General features: G+C 36.8%; 1 protein-coding gene across 1 annotated transcript in view; it reads left to right on the top strand.

Moving 5' to 3' along the window:
- The window catches only part of DIAPH2 (diaphanous related formin 2), a 983,285-nt gene that overhangs the window by 73,106 nt on the left and 885,598 nt on the right, over window positions 1–24,581 (top strand). Inside the window, exons 4-5 of the mRNA XM_070366366.1 lie at window positions 13,078–13,182; window positions 19,566–19,586. Of these exons, the coding sequence (XP_070222467.1) occupies window positions 13,078–13,182; window positions 19,566–19,586 (126 nt within the window). The remainder of the gene's footprint in view (window positions 1–13,077; window positions 13,183–19,565; window positions 19,587–24,581) is intronic.

Here is a 24,581-nt window from a genome sequence, read left to right as displayed (position 1 = left end):
CTTTTGCTTTTCATCAGTTTTGAGAGCCAGTTTGACTTTGGACCCTAGGTGTTGTCCGTGACTGCTGTCATGGCTTTCTTTGTCACCCAACACCAGTCTTTTAGGAGTTAATTAGCCTGGATGAGAACCTTTTAGTGTTCTAAGCGTGTGGATACTTAATTGTGTCTGACGACCCTATGGACTGTGGCCCACTAGGCTCCTCTGTCCATGGAATTCTCCAGGCAAGAATACTGGAGTGGGTTGTGATTTCCTCCAGCAGGGGATCTTTCCAACCCAGGGATTGAACCCACATCTCCTGTATTGCAGGTGGATTCTTTACTGCTGAGCCACTGGGGAAGCTCGCTCTCAGCATAAGTAACTTTAGTTAAAGGTCAAGTTACTATAAAACAGTTATTGGTGGCATAGGACTCAAAATCTATAATAGGGCATGGAAACAGTTTCCAGGAATGGCTAGATCCTTAGAAATTGTCTTCTTAGCCTACTTTCCACTTTTTATACTCATATTTCCAATATCTTTACTCCTTGTCATTAGACTGAGAAAACACCAGCATCAGATCTAGTCATTTTATTTTCTTAAACACACTCACTCCCAAGTAAAGCATATAAAGGAGGAGTAAAACTCACCCCATAAATAGATCTCAAAGGTAACTAAATCTGGGTCACTTTTAAGTTTTCTTCCCAAGTACAATTCTCATTGAAGGTTCACAAATGAGGGAGTAGTAGGCTAGAAGTCCAGGAAGAGAAACTAAAGGAAACAGGTTTGCAAATTTTCTCTAATTGTAGCTAATAAACTTCACAATTCATTGCTTCTGTCTGTTCTGATTTGTACATAGAAATGTTCCTTAAAGAGGTTTTTTTTTTTTCTGTTTGAAAAGTTCCACTAGTGTTTTTTTTTTTTGCTGTGAAGGCATTTTCACAACCATGTATTGATATGCACAGTGTGCCAGGTCATGTGCTACCTGCTGGAAGTACACACAGATTAATGCAATTCCTCCCTTGCCCCCAAAGAGCTCAGAATTTAGTCAGGGAGACAAGCAAGTAAACATAGGGTTTCCATGGTAATAAGACAGCTGTGAATAGGCTTTTGTGAGTACTTAACCCAGCACAAGGGCTCAGGGAGGAAACAGAAAATCTGAATATCCTGTGAGACCCAGTGTCACTTCTGAGTTTTCAGAGTTTTAATTTTTTGACATTAAAGGGTTCTCAGAATTTGAATGACTTAATTCATCAAGGTCCAATGCCTTCTATATGCCAGGTGCTGTTAAGCTCTGAGTAGAGAGAGAGCAGAGAACAACTTAAGGAAAATCCCTACTGTCTCTGGTGGCTCATATGATAAAGAATCCACCTGCAATGTGGGAGACCTGGGTTCAATCCCTGGGTTGGGAAGATCCCCTGGAGGAGGGCATAGCGACCCACTCCAGTATTCTTGCCTGGAGAGTCCCCATGGATCAAGGAGCCTGGTGGGCTACAGGCCATGGGGTTGCAAAGAGTCGGACACGACTGAGTGACTAAGCACACAATTGTGGGGAAAAATAGAAGAAAAAAAGCGAAGACATATTTCTGTGTCATGGAGAAATTTACTTGACAACTCTCTACTGAGTGCCAGATACTTTGTTAGATGCAGGGGAACATAAAAATGACAAAGACACTATCCCAGCTTCTGGGGTTTTAGTTTGTATGAGTTTTATACTTTTTATATTTTTAATAGATTTTATACTTTTAAATGGTTGCAGAAAATCAAAAGAAGACTGTTTCAGGGCACATGAAAAATTGTGAAATTCAGTGTTCATAAACACAATTTTGTTGAATGCAGCCACAGCCATTTGTTTACATATTGTTGATGGCTCCTTTTGCACTGTGGAGTTGGGTAGTTGTGACAAAGTCCCTGTGACCTGCAAAGCCTAAAACATTTACTGTCTGGCCCTTTACAGAAAAAGTGTCAATGTCTGGACTAGTGTAATAGTCTCTAAACTCTCTGATTTCCTAGCCTGTTAGAAAAAATATATATTTGAGCAAGTAACCCAAACATGTTTTAACTAAAAAAAATATACCCATGTGTATGTACTAGTACTTTGTATAAAGTACAGACATAGAAAGGGATAAGAACATGCAAAGAACAAGATTTTTAGGTGATTTTAAATGAGTTTATTTATTAATGGTGTAAAAGCCTTTGCTGACATGATTAATACTGTTTTAGTGAGAGCAATGTCATTGTGTTATTATTTTTTATGTCTTGTTTAAAAAAAGACTAATTAGAAGGTTTAGTTCTAAGTCCATTTTATTTTGATACTTGGTTTAATGTCTCTTATAGTTGAAACATAAATCTGACAATACATAGGTCCAAGTGGAACGAGAACATTGTTAGTTACACTTATTAAATCATAGTATTAACTTTGCTCATTCCAATCCATGAATCGAGCTAAGGTTTTCTGCTGAACTGAACCATCTCCCTTAATGACAGTCAGTTGTTCTCGAAACTTATCTGAAGTGTTGCATTTTTATATTTGCAAATAAATGGATTCTAATGGGTTTTGAAAAACGGGCTTCACTAGATGTCATCAGGGACATGGGCCCTTTGCATCTTCCTTCTATATGCTTGATGTGTAGACCCTCATCCCCATGTTTATCTAATTATATCTGCTGCAGACGTTGCACCTGATGCTTGGAAGAAGGAGGAAGAGGTGAGTCATGAAAGGATGAAGGAGATCTACCTGGCAGTTGAGTGTGCCAGTGTGTGGCTTTTTCATTGAGGTTCATTTGAAGCAGTTACTTTCTCACCAGCTGTTAAAGTATTAAGGGATTGCTTGTCCTTTTGTGAATGAAAAATGCCCATCATGTGAAATTTCAGAAGTTTTAAAAATCTTTGTCTTGAGATAGCCAGAAATCTCTCTGTAAAATACATGTATCATTCTCACTTTCTATCTCATTTTAAAATATTGTAAATATTCTGCTCTATTTTAAATATCTTGTTTTATTAATTAAAAAAAAAAACCTACATTCTAATGTATTTTGGTTTCAACTTCTTGCAGTGGTTTGGATTTTATATGTGGGGCAAACTTCCCTACTCAGGAGTGCTTCTCACTTACAGTTTTTTCATAAAACATCCTTTTATTAAATAAATCATTTATTTTGGCAATATGTTTTCTCGGATTGTTCCACTAGTGACTCAAAGAAATGTAGTTTTAATACTTTATTATTGAAACAATCTAGTAAATAATATAAGCTGAGTTGTTTAAAAGGAAAAACAGCTGTATTTTCATTCAACTGTATGATAAACCTGCCACACTGAGTAATTTTTCTAATACTTGCTCTAGCATATTTTCAGCAGTGATTTCTATATGCCTTCTGACAGTATTGGCTGACAAAATAATGTGTTTTAGTTTACTACCATGTTGTTTTGCATATATTATCTCAGCTTCTTATACCAAGTGTTCCTCCAATGTCATGGGACCTTTTGTCTTTTGCTATTAAAGAAAGAAAACAAACGAGAGGCTTCTAAATGTGTATCATTAAGTTTACAAAATTTCACTAAGTATTGGATTGCATATCACATGATTCTACTTATTGCTGAGAAAATAGAAAAGCTTCTTTCATACTCTAGATGTTTGAATTTTAAATGGTCTGTAAGTTTGAGGTAGCTTTAGGGCATGGCAACCCACTCCAGTATTCTTGCCTGGAGAATCCCCATGGACAGAGGAACCTGACAGGCTACAGTCCATGGGGTCACAAAGAGTTGGACACAACTGAACGACTAAGCACAACACAGCACTCACTATCATTAGCTATATATTTTTAGGTACAATGTGCACATAAAGTGAGAGTCATCAATGATGGTTGATAATTTCAGATTTTTACATTAGTAACTTTTAATCTTGTGGGACCAGCTTCTTATTAGCCTTATATTTTTGTTATTTTTAACACATGATATGACTGAGGAAAGGCTCAGACTTCTGTGTAGGAAATACAACAATCTAGTATTTTCTTGTTGCCCTGTATTTGCGTTATTGGTACTATCTTATTATCCTCAATATGTTGTCTTTGCAGGAATCTTTTAAAGGTACTTTTCTATTTTGTTGTTGTTTTGAGGACTGACTTAGCTAAAACTAGGTCAAATAGCCTGTAAGTTCACTTAACCAAGTACTTGTTACTGCAAATACATTGTAGTACACTGACAGTGAGAAAAACATGGGTTGTGAATACCCCACTTTTCCCTTGAGATAATTCCTATACCATTTGAAGCTATGGATCCAGTGAGGGATTCAGTATTATTCTCACGTTAAATATTAAAGTTTATTTTCTTGTATTTTGATTAAACATCAATATTTCACAAGCCACAGTTGATGCTTTAAGTAATATTTGAACTCTGGAAACCACTGGTTGAAGGTTGAACTCAGGATTAAGGATTATGGGAGAGTGAATTTGTGTTTCCTAATAGCTAGATAGACATTCTAAATTTACCTTCTTGATGGTGAAGAGGTATATGTAGATGTTCATAGCTTCCCTGATGGCTCAGAGGTTAAAGCGTCTGCCTGCAATGTGGGAGACCTGGGTTTGATCCCTGGGTCGGGAAGATCCCCTGGAGAAGGAAATGGCAACCCACTCCAGTATTCTTGCCTGGAGAATCCCATGCGCAGTGGAGCCTGGTGGGCTACAGTCCATGGGGTCGCAAAGAGTCGGACACGATTGAGCGACTTCACTTTCACTTTCTGTAGTTAATTTCCTCCAATAAGACCTGAAACCAGAAATAGCTGAAGACTTTTTCTGCAGTACTCAGTTCAGTTCAGTTCAGTTTAGTCGCTCAGTCATGTCCGACTCATTGCGACCGCATAAATAGCAGCACGCCAGGCCTCCCTGTTCATCACCAACTCCTGGAGTTCACTCAAACTCATGTCCATCAAGTCGATGATGCCATCCAGCCATCTCATCCTCTGTTGTCTCCTTCTCCTCCTGCCCCCAATCCCTCCCAGGATCAGAGTCTTTTCCAATGAGTCAACTTTTCACATGAGGTGGCCAAAGTACTGGAGTTTCAGCTTTAGCATCATTCCTTCCAAAGAACATTGATCTCCTTCAGAATGGACTGGTTGGATCTCCTTGAAGTCCAAGGGACTCTCAAGAGTCTTCTCCAGTACCACAGTTCAAAAGCATCAATTCTTCGGCACTCAGCTTTCTTCACAGTTCAATTTTCACATCCATACATTCATTTAATTTCATCCCCTCCCCCCACCGCCCGCCCAGCCCCTGGCTTTTGGCTCTATACTTCCTTTAACTGTGTTTTCCATACAGACTTCTATATGTTATGTAGCTACAGTCTATAAAAGTAAACTTAACTGTATCATTTGAAGACATGAGGTGGTTAATTAATACCGGGTACAATTGGCCAATTAGCTACTTATGTGGAATATCCCTGATGCTGTTATTGGGATTTTAAAAAGAAATGTTCTATCCTTTCTAGTTGACAGAAGTTAGAGGAATTACATGTAGAACATATCTTTATATGAACATTTCTTTAGAAAAGAACAAAGAAATAAAGTTGCTGAATAACATAGGGAGCTCGACTTGGTGTTCTGTGGCATCCTAGAAGGGTGGGATGAGGTGGGAAATGGTAGAGAGGTTCAAGAGTGAGGGAACATATATATACCTATGACTGATTCATGTTTATGTATGACAGAAACCAATACAACATTGTAAAGCAATTATCCTCCAATAAAAAATAAATAAATTCCATGTTGCTATGTGACAGAAAACAAGAAAATTCTGTAATTATCCTTTGATTCAAAAATAAATTTTAAAAAATTAAAAAAAAACCTTAATATCTTATTTTAACAACAAACATTACCAAATAAGCGGCTGGATAAATGAATAAAAAATAAAGAAATAAATGTTGTAAAAATCCATTAATTTATAATCTTAAAATAATCAAAGATATCTATAATTGCTGTTCATGCTAGGGTATTTTTTGGTAGTAGGGTATCATTGGCTTATTCTCTTCAGGGGTACAGATCCCTTTAAAATAGAAGTTAAAGAATACTTGAGTGACTTCCCTGGTGGTCCAGTGGTTAAGACTCCACACTCCCAGTGCAAAGGACCTGGGTTTGATCCCTGATCAGAGAACTAGATCCTGCATGCCACAACTAAGAGCCCACACACAGCAACAAAGATCACGTGTCCTACAGTTAAAACCTGGCATACATAGCCAAATAAATTAAAAAAAAATTTTTTGAATACTTACTATTGAGAAGCAGAAGGAAGAGGGCAAGCATTTGATGGTGAAGTCAAGTTCAGATTTAAAAACAGCAAGTAGAAAATCCAGTCTTAAACTGGGATCAATACTTGTTGCAGAAACAGAAATAGTTACTTTATACAAAGTACACAGATATTTATAGCAACTTTATAGAAAGAAGGAGCTAGTATTCTTATAGGGAAGGAAGAGATGTAAAAACATATATGATTGACATTTACCTCTCATAAAGCAAGTGAGAAAAACAATGGAAGTTTAGGAAAGTAGAAAATGATGCTAGAAGATGAGAAAGTTAAAAAAAGTATATTGTCACCTATTTAAAGATTTATGGGAGGTGAGAGGGAGAAGGAGAGAATGAGAATGAATGGGAGTACAAATGAATAGGCAGCTGGTTCAACTTTTAACCTTCTTGTTTGACTCTATTCTTATATGGTTTCTCAGTAATAGTTGTAAGAATACAATGTTTATTTGCTGAAGGAATGAAGGAGGTTGTCTGTAATGGGAAAATTGCATCATAGCTTAACTGGTAGGAGAATAATTGATTTAGTGTTTATAAATATGGCTTGATGCTGCTGCTGCTGCTGCTAAGTCGCTTCAGTCGTGTCCGACTCTGTGCGACCCCATAGACGGCAGCCCACCAGGCTCCCCCGTCCCTGGGGTTCTCCAGGCAAGAACACTGGAGTGGGTTGCCATTTCCTTCTCCAATGGCTTGATGATAATACAGTACAAATATTATAAGTGGTCAGTTACTTCATCTTTTTTTTAAATTGCAAAATAATACAGTTCTTCTCGTATTGTGGAAGTATCCAACTAAATTTTCAGTACAGTAAAAGCTTGCTTTAGTGTTCTGTATACTATAAGAACTCAGTCTGTTTAACATTACTGTATATAATATAGATAACCAACAAAGACCTACTGTATAGTACAGGGAAATATACTCAGTATCTTGTAATAAAGTATAATGGAAAAGAATCTGAAAATGTGTGTGTGTGTGTGTGTGTGTATATATATATATATTTATTTATTTATAAAACTGAATCACTTTACTGTATACCTGAAACTAATACAACATTATAAATCAACTATATTTCAATAAAAATTTTAAAAACTCAGTGTGTTTAGTAGTAGTTTCATATTCAGTTACATTGTTCAGAATTAGTATTGAATTGTGAATATTGCTCTATTTAGTTTTATGATTCTATTACAAAGCTGGAGTTAATGATTTGGAAGTATTAGCTGCCTAATTAGTAGTATGCTGCTGCTTTGTGTAAGAATAAGATAAGTCATTATGGTTTCCTCTGTTTGTGTGAATGGTACCTATTCCCAATCAACCTATGCAGCAGATTTATAGGTATAAAAATGTTTGTGGCCGTAAAGCAAATTAAAGTATTTAGAGAAAAATTCCTAAATATCACATTGGTTCAGAAAATATTTATTAAATTCTTGGTGCATTCCGGGATTGCATACTCTTTGCTTGGCAATACAAAGATTAAAAAAAGAACCTAGTTTTGGCCCTCAGTTTATAGTTTAAGCTAGATGGGTTTATTATTGAGTGTCATTTTAAGTGCTATAGTATAGGAAATTAATATGGAAGAATAGCATGAAGATGGGAGAAGGCAATGGCACCCCACTCCAGTACTCTTGCCTGGAAACTCCCATGGACGGAGGAGCCTGGTAGGCTATAGTCCATGAAGTCGCTAAGAGTCGGACACAACTGAGCGACTTCACTTTCACTTTTCACTTTCATGCGTTGGAGAAGGAAATGGCAACCCACTCCAGTGTTCTTGCCTGGAGAATCCTAGGGACGGGGTAGCCTGGTGGGCTGCCATCTATGGGGTCACACAGAGTCGGACACGACTGAAGCGACTTAGCAGCAGCAGCAGCATGAAGATGGTCACTTCTAAACGAGGTGCTTTGAGGGAAATCTGAAGAATTAGCAGAAGTATATGAGTTTGCCTGACATGGATTTGGGTAGGGTGGGAGGAGATGGGGGTTAACAGAGGGAGAGGGTGGTGAAGTCGACAGCATTCTAGGCAGAGAGAATAACATCATGAACAAAGTAATGGAAATTTGTAAGAGCATAGCGTGTGTAGAAAAATGATGAATAATCTTGTGTTATTCAAACACAAGGGGTAAGATGAACAGTGGTAATGAAAGAAATGAGACTAGGGAAGTAATAATAACATGAACATGAATAATAACACAAACATTCTTTGATGGCTAGCTAATATACACCAGGCTTGGGTGCATGATTGCACTTAATCTTGACATTCCTCCGAGGTCTATATTCTCCATATTCTCATTATTATCCTGCCTGCCTCCATGATTCTACTCTTGATAGCATGATCTTTGCCCTGTGTCATTAAAAATTGAATTGGAGGTATATGGTAACACAGAATGTATATCTTTGGCTGATTCATGTTGAGGTTTGACAGAAAACAACAAAATTCTGTAAAACAATTATCCGTCAATTAAAAAAAAAAAGTCACTGGAAGGCTAGCAGATTCTCTATGTAGAGATTGCCAGTGGTGGCATTACCACACTCTAAGGCCTGACTGTGGAGTGTACAAGTACAGACGCTCAATCTTGTCAGTGTTTCAGAGTTGATACTACTTGGGGATACAGATTCATGCTATTTGCAGGAGACTATAATTTAACCAGAATGTTATGAGATGGTAGAGACATGGCTAGCATATATGAGCAGTATTTAGAGGTTTCAATGGAAACAAACAAAATATGATTTAGCAGAATGATGTACTTGCCAATAAAGTCATAAAATCAGAGGCTGAATTGAGAAGTATAGTATTTCAAGGTGAAGGACATGGAAATCCTTTCCTTCCTTGGATTTATCAAACCGCAGGGTATTTGAGAGAGATGCTGAACCATGTCATGTCACATTAAGATAAATTGAAACTGGTAGGTATACTTTAGCTTCAAGTAGAGAGTATTGTCTTCATGTAATATTTACAGGTTCCTTTTGTTTATTTATTCTGTCCAATCTACCATCCCTCTTAGTTTGGACTCTTATTATTATTACTTGAGTTACTTCAATAGCCCAGATTATTAAACATAAGATAATTTATTCTGATTAATTTAGATAGAATATTTATACACACACACACAAACACACATAAAGAGATATGAACCAGAAGGGTTGCAAAACAGGCTCCAGGTAATCTAAGTATAGGAATAACTTCCAGAATCACACAGCCAAAACATAATCTGATGAAGGAGCTGTTGCTATCCCAGAACCACTTTGTCAAATTGTTGTGATGAAAAAGATGTGTCCGCTGCCATCAACCCATGTCGCCTCTGTTGCCACCCATGCTAACAAAACATGGGTGAATCTATACCCCATATGCATCTATTTGATGGATGACAACTAAGCCACCTTACTGTATTGTTATAAGGGATAGCTGCTGCTGCTGCTGCTAAGTCGCTTCAGTTGTGTCCGACTCTGTGCAACCCCATAGATGGCAGACCACCAGGCTCCCCCGTCCCTGGGATTTGGGTGGGTTGCCATTTCCTTCTCCAATGCATGAAAGCGAAAAGTGAAAGTGAAAGTGAAAATGAAGTCGCTCAGAGACTGATAAATGTGGTTTTCATGGATTCTTCATTGGTGGGGCTGATACTGGGTGGGTGTTTAAAATTATAGCAGGCATGTTCAAGTGCTATTGGGTAGCCAACCATGACAGAAGTCTACTGTGGTCTGGTAGCTAATCTCTTGGCCTTCACTCAGGTTTTTCTCCTCCTTCAAGACCCAAATCCTGATGAAGACTTCTCTTTTGTCTTTCCCATCTGTCCTCTGTGTTCCTAAGACATCCTGTACATGCCTCTGTTATACTGATATGTTTACATATTACTCTTCCCTACTACATGTACTCAGTCACTCAGTCAGTCATGTCCGACTCTGGGCGACCCCATGGACTATAGCCTGCCAGGCTCCTCTGTCCATGGCAATTTTCCAGGCAAGAATACTGGAGTGGGTCGCCATTTCCTTCTCCATCTCTACTATATTATGAATTGTTTATTTTTATTAATTTAACAGAGTCAAATTAATTAATTTGAGTCAAAATTTAGAAAGTAGAGAAGAAAAAATAATGATATGATCTTGCCACCTTCACATGATGTTAGTATTTTGTTGTACATATTTCAGATCCAGTCCTCCAAAGTAAAACTTGGCAAAAGTTAAACTACCCTGTAATGGGAAGGACTGCATGTGGAGGTAGTGAGTTCCCTGTTAGTTGAAGTCGACACAGAACATAGATGAATATCTGTGGACTTTATAAAGTGCTAACCAGCTTCATTCCTGTGATTCTCACTTTGATTCAACAATGCTAGATCTAGCCTTTGAGAGAGAAAGAGAGCCTGGCTTCAAGTAAATCATTAACAAGTAAGATATACAAATGAGAAATGAAATAAGATAGGAAAAGTAGAGGTAGAGACAGTGATAGAGATAATTGGGAAGGGGGGTCTGGTATATATACATGAAATTTATAGATATTGATTGTGAATTAATCATTGTAGGAGTCACTGCAGTGACTGCAGTGGGTGCAACTATATATCATGAGATACTGGTGTCATTGAAGTTACTATTCAATACATAGATGCAGTTTGATTACTTTTTATGGATCCTTTGTTTTCCCCCCACATTCTCATACATTATTTTTTTAAATTATTTTAGTATTTTTCTTTGTCCATTTATTTAGTTGATTAAAAACTAGTAATGTTTAGAATTACCAAGCAAGTAAAGGGATAAAAATACTGATTTCTTTTTCTTGTTTTAAAAAGTCAAGATACCATTCAGAAGCCATAAAATTCATCCTCTTAAAGTATACAGTTCAGTGTTTTTTTTTTTTCTTCATGTATTCAAAGAGTCATGCAACCATCACAACATTCACTCTTAGAACATTTTTATCACCCACAAATGAAACACCATACCTGTTGGCAGTCACACCCCAGCTCTCCCATCCCCTCTTGCCCTGCCCCTGACAACCACTAATTGACAAATCTCTATAGGTTTGCCTGTTCTGGATATTTAATATAAATGGAATCATGTAATGTATGGCCTTTTGTGATCTACTTCCTTCATTTACAGAGAAGGCAATGGCACCCCACTCCAGTACTCTTGCCTGGAAAATCCCATGGATGGAGGAGCCTGGTAGTCCTGTAGCCCCTGTAGTCCATGGGGTCAGAGTCTGACATGACTGAGTGACTTCCCTTTCCCTTTTCCTTTCCCTTTCCTTCATTTAGCATAATGTGATTTCAAGTTTCATCCATGCAGTATAGAATGTATCAGTACTTCATTCGTCTTTGTGGCTGAATAATAGTCCATTGTATGGACATATGACATTTTTTAATCCATTCATCGTTTGATAGACATTTGAATTGTTTCCACTGTAATGTTTCTTCTGTGAACATTCAAGTACAAGTTTTTGTGTGGATATATGTTTTCATTGTCTTGGGTATAAGCTGAGTCATGTGGTAACTCTACGTATAACTTTTTGAGGAACTACTAGACTGTTTTCCAAAGTGGCTGTATTATCTCATATTCTTACCATCAGTGTGTAAGGGTTCCAGTTTCTCCACATCCTTACCAACAATTGTTATTATCTTTTCTGCCATAGCCTTTATTACTGTGGGAGTGAAGCGGTGTCTCACTGTGGTTTTGATTTGCGTTTCCTTGGTGAATAGTGATGTTGACACTCATGTGCTTATTGGCCATTTGTATGGCTTCTTTAGAGAAATGTCTGTTCAAATCCTTTGTCCACTTGTAGTTGGGTTATTTGTCTATTGTTGATTTGTAAGGCTTCTTTTTATACTTTGGATACAAGCCCCATATCAGATGTATGACTTGTAAACATTTTCTCACACCTTGTATGTTGTCTTTTCATTTGATGTTGATTTTGGAGGTGTAGTCCTTTCCAATTTGGTTTTATGACCCTTCAAGTGTGTCTTAATATGTTTCAGGGGTTAACATGAGTTTCAAAATGAATAAAAAATGATTTATCTAGTGAAAATGTTATGTCTGTGTATCACAATATAAAGGAACATTTCCAACCAAATCAAAGCTTATTGAACCTCAAAATGATGTGCTGTTGTAACTGAATATTTTTCTTTCCAGTTAGTGGTCTTTTTTATCCCAATGCAGGTAACTGTGTTTCTGATGTTTTCCCCCAATTCAGCAACTTCTCATGAATCTTTCTTCAGTGACATATTGTAGATATATATTTCCTGTAATTTACAAATTATGTTTGTTCTTGTAGATAATAATTATCCTAAGGGAACATATGCCAAGTAGTAAAGTGTTTGTTTATTTTTGCTATCAGGTAAAAAAATAACTTTGCTAAGGTTGTATGATGTATATCTATGCTATAAACTGCCAGTTTATCCTGTGGAATAGTTAAAATTTTTTTTCTTATTTCTACTCATTGAGTAGGTAGCAATATGAACCATAAATATATGGTAAAATTTATATGACATTAGGGTATATAGAGTGAAAAATAATAATGAAGGAGCCAAAAAATGATGGTTGTTGATAGTCAGAGCGTGACTTACTATTTTAATACAGAGAACATTAATTTTTCTTTTTCTTTTTTAAGTTTATTTTGTTGAAGTATAGTTGATTTACAGTGTTGTATTAATTTGTACTGTACAGCACAGTGATTCAGTCATACATATATATTCTTTGTCATATCCTTTTATATTATAGTTTATTATAGGATATTGAATATAATTCCTTTTGATATATGGTAGAACTTTGTTCCTTAATATTTATTAATCACCTTTGAAACTCATAAGCAGAAATTTGCTAATACAATAAATATTCTTTTTAACAGGAGGACATGAACCTTAATGAAGAGCGAAAAGCTCCTTTACGAAACAAAGATTTTACCACTAAGCGTGAGATGGTCGTCCAGTATATTTCTGCTACTGCCAAATCTGTAAGTAGTGAGACGCTTCCAGCATCCATATAATGAGCTTAGCATTATCTGCTTAAAAGAAACAAACTTCAGATCTCTAAGTTCTTGCCTCAGTGTACTTATATAGACTTCATAAAAGAAGTGTATATATGTACTTTAATACATTTTATATATATTTCAAAACTGTTCTTAAAGAGATTTCTATTTTTATAAACAAAACAGACTAAGAATAGTCGGCTCTGAGTTAATCCGGTTAAATTTTGGAGCTGAGGTTTTGTGCACTTACTAACAAATAGCAATTTGTAGTTATTCCACTTAATATACAGTTTGTTATAGGAACACTTCAGATATTGAGGAAGGACAAACATAGCCTAGTCACAAGATTTAACTAAGTTTACATTAAAGTTATACATCTGGTATTTGCTTACTTGAAATTTATAGCAATTTTTTAAATAAGCAGTTTGTTTTTATTTTTTGTGATGCTACCCATGTAAACTACCTCGTAATAGTTCTTGTACAGCTTAATTTAACATAAAGGAAGGTGTTTAATAGGAACTTTAATGAAATTTGAGTCTCAAAAAATTAAAATTAGTATTCATTGAAAAGGCTTGTCTGCAGCAGGAAAAACTTCGTGTTTTAGTGGAATATATTGCTTTGTTTATTTCCTAAAGTGCTTCCAAAACGAGTCTGGAAATTTGATTTATTTTTGTAGGAAAAGAATATTTTTTGAAATAGTGGACTGTATCTTTTACATTTCTGTAAAGAAGAAGCTTTTCACAGAGTTTATAAAATCACTATGAATGTGTACATATATAACATACATATGTTGTATGTATATATATACACACACAAAAACACACAGTGATTTTATGTTTGTGTGACGTGTATATTACACACATACATTTACATTTAAGGCATACATATTTTAAATTTAAAAAGTTGACCAGTGAATAAAATAGTTCTTCATCGGCAAAATATATTCTAAAATTATTTGCCTATCCTATTAATGCTGTTTCAGTACAGTAATTGCAGTGACAATTACTGATGCATTTTGTCTGAATTCTACAATTGTATTGATTCCATATTGTACTTTAAGTAAGCTAAATCTGAATGCTGAACTATTTAAACATAATGCATTGTAGCTCTGCCATAGCAGAACAACAGCATGTTTTTTAATTTGCTTCTGGTGTCCAAGGGCAGAAATGTGTTTCAAGTGATAAGTGAAATTTGCCTTGAGCCTCATTTTCAATAGAATTAGGTGAGGCATAGGGTTTTACTTTGAAATTCTGATGAATCTCTTCTCATTTTTGCACTCAAGTTATTGTTCACAGTACAATGCTTTAGGAAATGCTGGGTGTACATTCAGTGTTATTTTTCAAATACCTAAAGGCAAATACACTAGTAAATCTATATAGTTATATCTGAGTGCAAAGTACAGATAATAATTAGGTGCTGATTTTAATGGCAAGATTTTGTTAGTGTCTCTGGCTCATTTGTTGTTTTTGTTTGTGTAACTGTAACTGAATATAATGAAAATTGTATGAAGCTCTTACTTCTTAACCTTTTGATTTTGACTCAGTCTCTATGTAGAACTTGTTTTCATTTATCTTTGTATTGTTTCCTCTTTAACTGACTGAGAAAAAGCACACTGATTTATATACTCATTTTCAGATTAAAATGCTAAACTTGGGGTAAACGTTGGCTGAGCTGTCTTGAATTGATTTATTTGAAAAATGGAAATTTCTCAAAAGACATGGAAACTCTATACTAAAGGCATTAGTTTCAAAATTGATACAAATAACTATTTAGTATATGATCCTTATTTGTTTCCTTTAGCACACATAGGATCACTTGACATGCCTATAGAACTTTAATTAGTGCTCTAAGGTTATATGTTTTATTTGCTTGTATTTTTCATGGACTAAATACGATGAAAGAAAGCCTATTGACAAGCATGTTTTAAAGCTTTCTCACTTTGGAGAGACAATTGTTAGTACTGTGTTCTGTGGTAAAAACAAAGAAAATTACATATCTTATTTCCTTTTGAAGGTGAGAGGGATGCCATTTAGTGACAAACCATCCTCTCATCTTTTGTGATCTCTTCGTGATCATGACAATAAAATTTGCATGAATTATAATGTCACCTATGACCATTTATGTGTAACTAAGGTTTCCATCCTGCTGGCTTTTATTAGGCTTTAAGGATACTTTGCATGTCATACTCTTTTATGCTTATTTTTTCATTATATTGACACACTGATTAGAAATGCTTCCACATTTAAAGTAGATATGATTGTAACCACTGCTTTATGAAAATGTTTTGCAAATAGTCAAAACTTTTATCTTGAAGTAAAAGCAAATTTAAGGACTAGAGTACCTGGTAGAAAAATATTTTATCATAAGTCATATGTAAAACGTGAAAATTACAGTTAAATTTAAACATAAATTGTACATTTCCCCCTTTAACACCTGCTTTTGTCATTTTACATGGAATTGAAAAACAAAATATGTACTCAATAAGCAATATCCGTCATTCTCCTGGGTTTGTGGGAAGGACAGTAAAGCAAGATGAAACAAATACATGGGTTTAGACACAAAACCTGTTTCTGAAGCAAAGGGGAGTCTTTTGTTGTGTAACTGATCATGCCAAAATTAGCCTGGGATAAGAGAATATAAAGGAAATTAAAAGATAATGATGAAAACTATTGCTTAGTTTTTTCCTCTTCAAATTCCATAATAAAAAATGTATGAATGCAAAGGAAAAAGTACCTTGAGTAACTAACTCTGTCAGTGATGAATGGACTTAGTAAGAGAGTGGAAAAGAGTCTCTTCTCTGTTGGAACTGGACTCTTTCTGTAACAAGTGTGGTTATGGTCTTGATCTTGTTGTTTAGTTGCTAAGTCACTTCTGACTCTTTGCAACTCCATGGACTGTAGCCCTGCAGGCGCCTCTGTCCCCGGTATTTCCCACGCCAAGAATACTGGAGTGGTTTGACATTTCCTTCTCCAGGAGATCTTCCCAACCCATGGATCAAACCCGGGTCTCCTGCATTGCAGGCAGATTCTTTACCATCTAAGCCACCAGGGAGGCCCAGGTACATGTAGATAATTTGGCCACAGATAGTCTGGAAGAGTCTTTGTTTTCACAGCACCAACATAAGTTTTCAGAAGTGCAAAACCAAGCTTTGTTAATATTGCAACGTGCACTCACTGGGCTGTTCAGTGTGACAGCTGCCGGCCTCCCCGCCCTCCTTACTACCTGCCCAACTCACTACCGAACATCAGCGGCTTCATGTCACCCAGCCTGTTCCTGTTCTCTTCACCTTCACCCTGGCTTCACTCCAAACCCACGCCTCTTCAAAGCTTTGTGCTTCTCTGCCCCCAAACAGTCGCTGAGCAGCTGCACTCTCAGCGTCCCTGCCTTTTCCCTGTGTGGTTCCCATGGGCTTCCTCCTCGTCAGACTCCAGTCCCCAAAACCTACATTCCTCAAGGCAGCAATGTGACACAATCATGTTTGCACCCCAACATGCCTGCCACATTGTCGGCAGCTGTCATGGTATATGGCACACAGTGTCAGTGGATTTTAAATAAAATGAAAACCACAAGTTAAAAAAAAAATTGCAACATTGTCATACTAATTCATAATCCTGAGAGGCAGAAGACATCAGTGATTTAGAGGGAATCTTGCATGTTATATTTTAACAGTATATATAGATGTTTATGTGGGTATTCCCTTGTGGTTCAGATAGTAAACAATCTGCCTGCCAAGCAGGAGATGCAGGTTCGATCCCTGGGTTAGGAAATCCCCTGGAGAAGGAAATCACTCCAATATTCTTGTCTTGAGAATCCCATGGACAGAGGAGCCTGGTGGGCTACAGTCCATGGGGTCAAAAAGTCAGACATGGATGAGCGACTGAGCACGCACGCATAGACGTTTAAGAGGAAAAAATTAGTCACTGAAATCCGAACATTAGTTTGCCAGATGTCAGTGTCCTTATGAGAATATTAAGAAACTAATTTATTTCTAACTTAAATCACAGTCTTTGAGGTTGAGATTTAAAAATATGTAAAGTTAGTTTTTTGAAGATATATTGAAAGGTAGCATTGATTAAAAAAAACTCTCAGTAGCAAATAATTTAAAATAGTGATACCAAATACATCGCTAAATATTTTCAGATTGGCCCATATCATAAGCAGGCTTCCCTGGCAGCTCAGACAGTAAAGAATCCATCTGCAATGTGGGAGACCTGAGTTCTATCCCTGGGTTGGGAAGATTCCCTGGAGGAGAGCATGGCAACCACTCCAGTATTCTTGCCTAGAGAATCCCCATGACAAAGAAGCCTGGTGGGCTACAGTCCATGGGGTTGCAAAGAGTCAGACACAACTGAGTGACTAAGCACAAACACATATATCATAAGCAGTTAAGAGTTGCAGTATATCTTTTTGTTTGTGTGTATACATGTGTTGGCTTCCCAGGTGGCACTAGTGGTAAAGAACCTACTGCCAATGCAGGAGACATAAGAGACATGAGTTTGATCCCTGGGTCAGGAAGATCTCCTAGAGAAAGGCATTGCAACCCACTCCAGTATTCTTGCCTGGAAAATCCCATGGACAGAGGAACCTGGCAGGCTATAGTCCATAGGGTCACACAGAATCAGACACAACTGAAGTGACTTAGCACACACACATACATGTATTAATGGTTTTGCCTTTGCCACTATCAGGTAGTTTCCTTCTCAAGTCTTTGCCAGACATCACCTAGATACGGTGAAACAATTGAACCCAAAGCTGACCAGACCAGTTTCTTTTAGCTTTTCTTGGCTCATCTAATCTGTTTGCTGTATATACTTTAACTAAATGCAGTCATTTTGCAATCAGAATAGTAACAGTCAGTTCAGTTGCTCAGTCGTGTCCGACTCTTTGTGACCCCATGAATCGCAGCATGCCAGGCCTCCCTGTCCATTACCAACTCGCCGCCCCTGGCCTCGGGCGTGGGGTAGCTCCTCTCCGCCGCGCTAAGTGCACCGGTTGCAGCCGCTGCGCTAAGTGAGAATAGTATAGACCTGCTTAATTGTTAAGACAGGCTTGCAATTCTTTTTTTTTTTTTTTTTTAATTTCATGTCTGTGCTAAATAAACATGGGACAAATAAGACCTCTTTTTGGTGGGAGGAAATAATTTAGGTCAATAGTGTATCTTTGAATTCAGAAGACTGTTAATGGCACCACAGTGGCTTTTATTCAACTAAATAGTCGCTGTCTGTAGATAGTCTGTCGAATGAATATTTAAGAAAGCTGCTTTTCTATTTGGAGATTCATGGAGTCCTCTGAAGTAGTTAATTAGGAAACTATCATTTCTTTTTGTATCTTGTAGTATCCTGTTAAACTTAGGATTCTTATTGGGATTTCAGCTTTTTATTTTTAAAGTACTAGCTAATAATTAGAACATGTATTGATAATATGTGCTATCAGATTTATAGTTTTAGAATATGGATGAACTCTTTTTTTGAACATTGCTTGATATTCAAGTGTAGGAATCTGATAACAATGATTTATATTTGGATTCTGGCATAAAATTATACTTTAGGACTATGATTTTAGTTCTTGCCTTCTTAAGCACAAATTCTTAGGAATTCTCTTATCTCTTCACCATAAGAAAAACTCAATTGAGGTTGTAATTTTTGAACTATTTCCTCCTTCTGAATAAGTATATTTAAATACAAACTGCTTCTTTGTCTTCACATTATATAGAAAACTGTGTTGTTATAATAGAAATGCTAGGATGACCTAGAAAACCAGAATCATAAGCAATCTATCTTCTTTGTAATTTTCAAGTATAATATAAAACAATATTTTAAACCTTAAATTCATAACAATAAAAAATTTCCCATTTTCAACCTCAAGTTTATTTATTAACTTAAACACATGACTTTACGTACAACATTTATATTCTAAAATACCTAATTTCAAGCTTAATAGTATGCCTGTTAAAACACGGAAAGAAAAAAAAACAATATTAGAATAAAATTCAATTTTCTCATGATAATTTTTGAGAGGTTGTGGGCTGATAAAATATCTGATGCCTGATTGCACTTAATCTTGAATTACTTGATATTTATACTACAACTAGTTGAGAAGCCCATTACAGAAAACTTTAAAAAGATCCTCAAATGGTAATAATTTTATTTGGGAATCTTTATTCTGCTGACTTTATACATTTTTGGAATATGGTAGAAATCATTACTGATGTATTTAACCTCTAGATCTAAAGTATTAAAAGTACACATAGAGGTGCTATTTACTAATTTACTAAACACTTCTGTGAAAAGCTTCTGATTATTAATACTGTTGCTGTTTGTTTTTTTTTTTTTACACCATAACTACTCTCCGTTGACCTCTGCATGCAGATAGTTGGAAGTAAAGTTACGGTGAGTACCAAAGATGTGTTTTACCCTTAGATGTGAATTTGTGCTTTTGGAGATTGAGTGATTTTTGCTTCTAGTATTTTATGTGTTCGGTTCTTCTTTTGGTGTATATTTTACCAAAGTAGTAAGATGAATGTTAAGATCACATGATTAGAATTTAACTATGTAAGTATTTTTCCTGTGGCTTTGGGAAGTACTTTAGAACTGGAATATGATTGTATATTTTGTCTTAGAAAGTTTTACTTCTTTTTAAAATTTTTTTTTGGAACTGTGCCTGTGTCAGTCCTTATGATTCTGAGGTGTGTTTTACCTTAATTTTTCAGGATAGCAGGGAGAGACTCCTAAAAGTTTCATTTATGCTAATAGGAATTCTTACTGAAGCATCTTACTTTGACTTTAGTATCTCTGAGCACATGGTGTAATGAAAGCAGCCTATGATGTTCAGTCAGGAGGCCTGGGTGCTTATCTTTGCTGGGTGCTACTCATCAGCTTTATGACTTTGGGCAAGTCGTATAATTTATCTGAGGTTTAGTTATTAAGTAGATAAATTGAAGTGATTGGCTTGCATTATCTTTTAAGGTTCTTTTAGTTGCTGTCATCTAAGCAGGGGTCCACAACCTCCAGGCCGCAGACCAGTACTTCCTGTCAGATCAGCGATGGCATTAGATTAGCAATAAAGTACACAATAAATGCAATGTGGTTGAATATTCCTGAACTCATCCTCACCTACCCCAGTCTGTGGAAAAATAATTTTCCATGAAATTGGTCCCTGGTGTCAAAAAGGTTGGGGACTGCTGATCTAAAAGTTATATACATGAGACACTGCGTTGCAGTGCCACAATTACATGATACACTATTACATCAATACACCAAAAGTGGCCTGTATTTTAATTAAGAGCTATTTGTAATGACCTTGCCTTCATGATTAAGCAGTCTGTATTTAGAAAACAGGTCAGGAAACATTATCTTTTTTTAAAATTTCTGTTGAAGTTTAGTGGATTTACAGTGTTGTGTTAGTTTCAGATGTACAGAAAAGTAAATCACTTATTCATATACATATATCCACTGTTTTTCAGATTATTTTCTCATACAGACCATTACAGAGTATTGAGTAGAGTTTCCTGTGCTATACAACAGGTTCTTATAAGCTATCTGTTTTATATATACTAGTGTGTACATGGGCTTCCTGAGGTGGCACAGTGATAAAGAATCCACCTGCCAATGCAGGAGATGCAGGAGATGTGGGTTCAATCCCTGAGTCATGAAGATCCCCTGAAGGAAGGCACGGCAATCCACTCCAGTATTCTTGCCTGGAGAATCCCATGGACAGAGGAGTCTGGTGGGCTGCAGTCCGTGGGGTTGCAAAGAGTCAGACACAACTGAGCATGCACACTCCCATTGTAGTGTATGTATGTCAGTCCCAGTCTCCCAATTTATCCACCCCCCACCCCGCCCCCTGCCCCAGGAAACATTATCTTTAACATCACCAGGTATCTAGAATAGTGAATATATTTACATTTGTTTTGCTTTTAAATATTGAAGTCCTCTTTTTGTCTTTTTGGATTTGTCAGGCGAGTGTATGCTCCTTGGTTCTGTCTCATCACAACAAAGATTTGGAGTGATGAACATTAAAGCCCTTGGTGTGTCACTGCTTTCGGGTCTTGGACAGACCATGTTATAGCTCTTAGACAAATCAGTGTTACAGCTCCGTGTTACAGCTCCATTTTATTTAGAAAATAGCAGGAAAATCCACCGAGAGAGAGAGAGAGAGAGAGAGAGAGAGAGAGAGATACCCTTGGGCTTCTCTTTCTATATGTTTTTTTCTCTCCCTGAGCCTGCTGTATGTAAATTGGGCTAGCCAGGAGTGTTGTTTGTTCTACCTGAGGTCCTCACTCCGGCCCTCGAACCTTCCTTTGTTCTATTTTCATGGGTTTTCCCTTCCTTATCTTTTAGCCACTGCCATTCTAGACTCCTGTTTCCCATTCTAACTACCTAACAGATTCGTGTGACATTGGGGAGAAAATGCCATCCATCTTTTGGAATGATTTCCAAAATCAGCAAATATTTCTTTAGTGCTTATTGTGTACCAAGAACTGTGCTAGGTGCGCTAATGACTGGAAAATAAGAATAAAACCTTATCATTGCAATAATATATGTTGAAATAATCAAATCTTAAATTGTGCCTGCTAATTGTGCCATAGCAATATTATGTATTAGGTAGGAGACATAAGGTGAGTTAGAGTAATTAGAGAAAAATCCATGCAAATTTCTAGACTTTCAGGATATGGTGGTTGGGATTTGATGGGGGAGGGGAAATGATGGAAAAGCTCTCAGATTGTGGAAGTAATATTCAGTGCAAAAGCTTGGAAAGAGAACCAAATTGTATTTGGGAGGGGGTACGGCAGGTGGGCGAGAAGGAAGAAATGAGGTTGATTTTGTACAGAACAAAAAATGTATATTGGAAAGATTCAAAAATCAAGTTAAAAGAAGATCTTAAAGTCCAGGTAGATTAGAAATCAGTTTGAGCAAGCAAGTGACATGAGGAAAGCAGAGTTTAAGAAAAATAAATTGGATAGTAGTAGGTAGGCTGGATCAGGCTAATGGTACTCAAAGTTGAAAGTATCAAAATGCAAATTTTGTCCCTCATGGGGTCTGGAATAAGGCCAAGAATTCTGCATTTTTATCAAGCACCACGGGACATCCTGATTAGTTAGAATAAAGAGCTCACTCTGAGAAATACTGGATTGGGATAGAGATTTGTTTAGGGGGCTACCTAGGAGACATGTGAGAGTCAAAGAGGCCCTGCATTAAACTGGAGGCTTAGGTGTAGAAGGATGGGGTTAAATAACAGAGTTTGGGGCAATAAATGAATCTAGAGCTTATTTTAATGTGGGCCAGAACCAGCCTATATTTCTGGTTGTGACAACATAAACAATCCAATGACCTGTGCCAGAAGCCACTGCAAGATTACCAATTTCTCCATAATCAGTTATCAAGTTCTGTTGATTATTTCTCCTAAATAACTCTCAGTTCTCTCCCCTAATTTCAGAGCCATCATCTAACACTCCTGTGATTGTCATAGCCTCCTCAATGCTCTCCTAGTCTTTGCTTTCACACTCACCCATGAATGCTGTATGTGGTTACCAGAAATGCTGCTGCTACCCCCTCAGATTTTCAGATGGCTCCCTATTCTCTTTGTGACCTTTTCTGATTTCACCTCCAGCTGCACACTTACATGCACCTATCCCCTGTCTGTATGGGAACACTCGGCAGTTTGTTAACATCCTATTTAAAAAAAAAAATTTTCAAAATTTATTTATTTTTTAATTGAAGGATAATTGCTTTACAAAACTTTGTTGTTTTCTGTCAAACCTCAACATGAATCAGCCATAGGTATACATATGTCCCCTCCCTCTTGAAATGTCCTCCAATCTCCCTTCCCATTCCACCCCCTAGTTTGATACACAGCCCCTGTTTGAGTTCCCTGAGACATACAGCAAATTCCCATTGGCTATTTTACATATTAAGTTTCCATGTTACTCTATCCATACATCTCACCCTCTCCTCCCTTCTCCCCATGTCCATAGGTCTGTTCTCTATGTCTGTTTCTCCATTGCTGCTCTGCAAATAAATTATTCAGTACCATCTTTCTAGATTCCATATATTGTGTTAGTATACAATATTTGTCTTTCTCTTTCTGACTTACTTCACTCTGTGTAATAGGCTCTAGGTTCATCCACCTCATTAGAACTGACTCAAACGTGTTCCTTTTTATGGCTGAGTAATATTCCATTGTATATAGATACAACAATTTCTTTATACATTCATCGGTTGATGGGCATCTAGGTTGCTTCCATGTTTTAGCTATTGCAAATAGTGCTGCAATGAACATTGGGGTATATGTGTCTAGGAGTGGGATTGGTGGGTCATATGGTGGTTTTATTCCTAGTTTTTAAGGAATCTCCATACCATCTTCCAAAGTGGCTATATCAATTTACATTCCCGCCAACAGTGCAAGAGCATTACTTTTTCTCCGCACCCTCTCCAGCATTTATCATTTACAGACTTTTAGATGATGGCCATTCTGAATGGTGGGAGGTGATATCTCATTGTAGTTTTGATTTGCATTTCTCTAATAATAAGTGATGTTGAGCATCTTTTCATGTGTTTGTTAGCCATCTGTATGTCTTCTTTGGAGAAATGTCTGTTTAGGTCTTTTTCACACTTTTTGATTGGATTGTTTGTTTTTCTGGTTTTGAGTTGAATGAGTTGATTGTATATTTTGGAAATTAATCCTTTGTCAGTTTCATTTGCTATTATTTTCTCTCATTCCGAGGGTTGTCTTTTCACCTTGTTTATAGTTTCCTTTGCTGTGCAAAAGCTTTTAGGTTTAATCAGGTCCCACTTGTTTACTTTTGTTTTTATTTCCATTAATCTAGGACGTGGGTCATAGAGGATCTTGCTTTGATTTATGTTGAGTGTTCTGCCTATGATTTCCTCTAAGGGGTTTATAGTTTCTTGTCTTACATTTAGGTCTTTAATCCATTCTGAGTTTGTCTTTGTGTATGGTGCTAGGAAGTATTCTACTTTCATTGTTTTACATGTAGGTGTCCAGTTTTCCCAGCACCACTTATTGAATAGGCTCTCTTTGCCCCATTGTATATCCTTTCCTCCTCTGTCAAAAATGAGGTGCCCATAGGTGCGTGGGTTTATTTCTGGACTTTCTATCTTATTCCATTGGTCTATATTTCTGTTTTTGTGCCAGTACCATACTGTTTTGATGACTGTACCTTTGTAGTATAATCTGAAGTCAGGAAGGTTGATTCCTCCAGCTTCATTCTTCTTTCTTAAGACTGCTTTGGCTATTCAGGGTCTTTTGTGTTTCCATATAAATTGTGAAAATTTTTGTTCTAGTTCTGTGAAAAATGCCATTGGTAATTTGATAGGGATCACATTGAATCTGTAGATTGCATTTGGTAGTATAGTCATTTTCACAAT

The sequence above is a fragment of the Bos mutus genome, chromosome X (assembly GCF_027580195.1).
Source record: "Bos mutus isolate GX-2022 chromosome X, NWIPB_WYAK_1.1, whole genome shotgun sequence".
Lineage (NCBI taxonomy): Eukaryota > Metazoa > Chordata > Mammalia > Artiodactyla > Bovidae > Bos > Bos mutus.
This window is presented reverse-complemented; position numbering and strand designations above follow the sequence as displayed.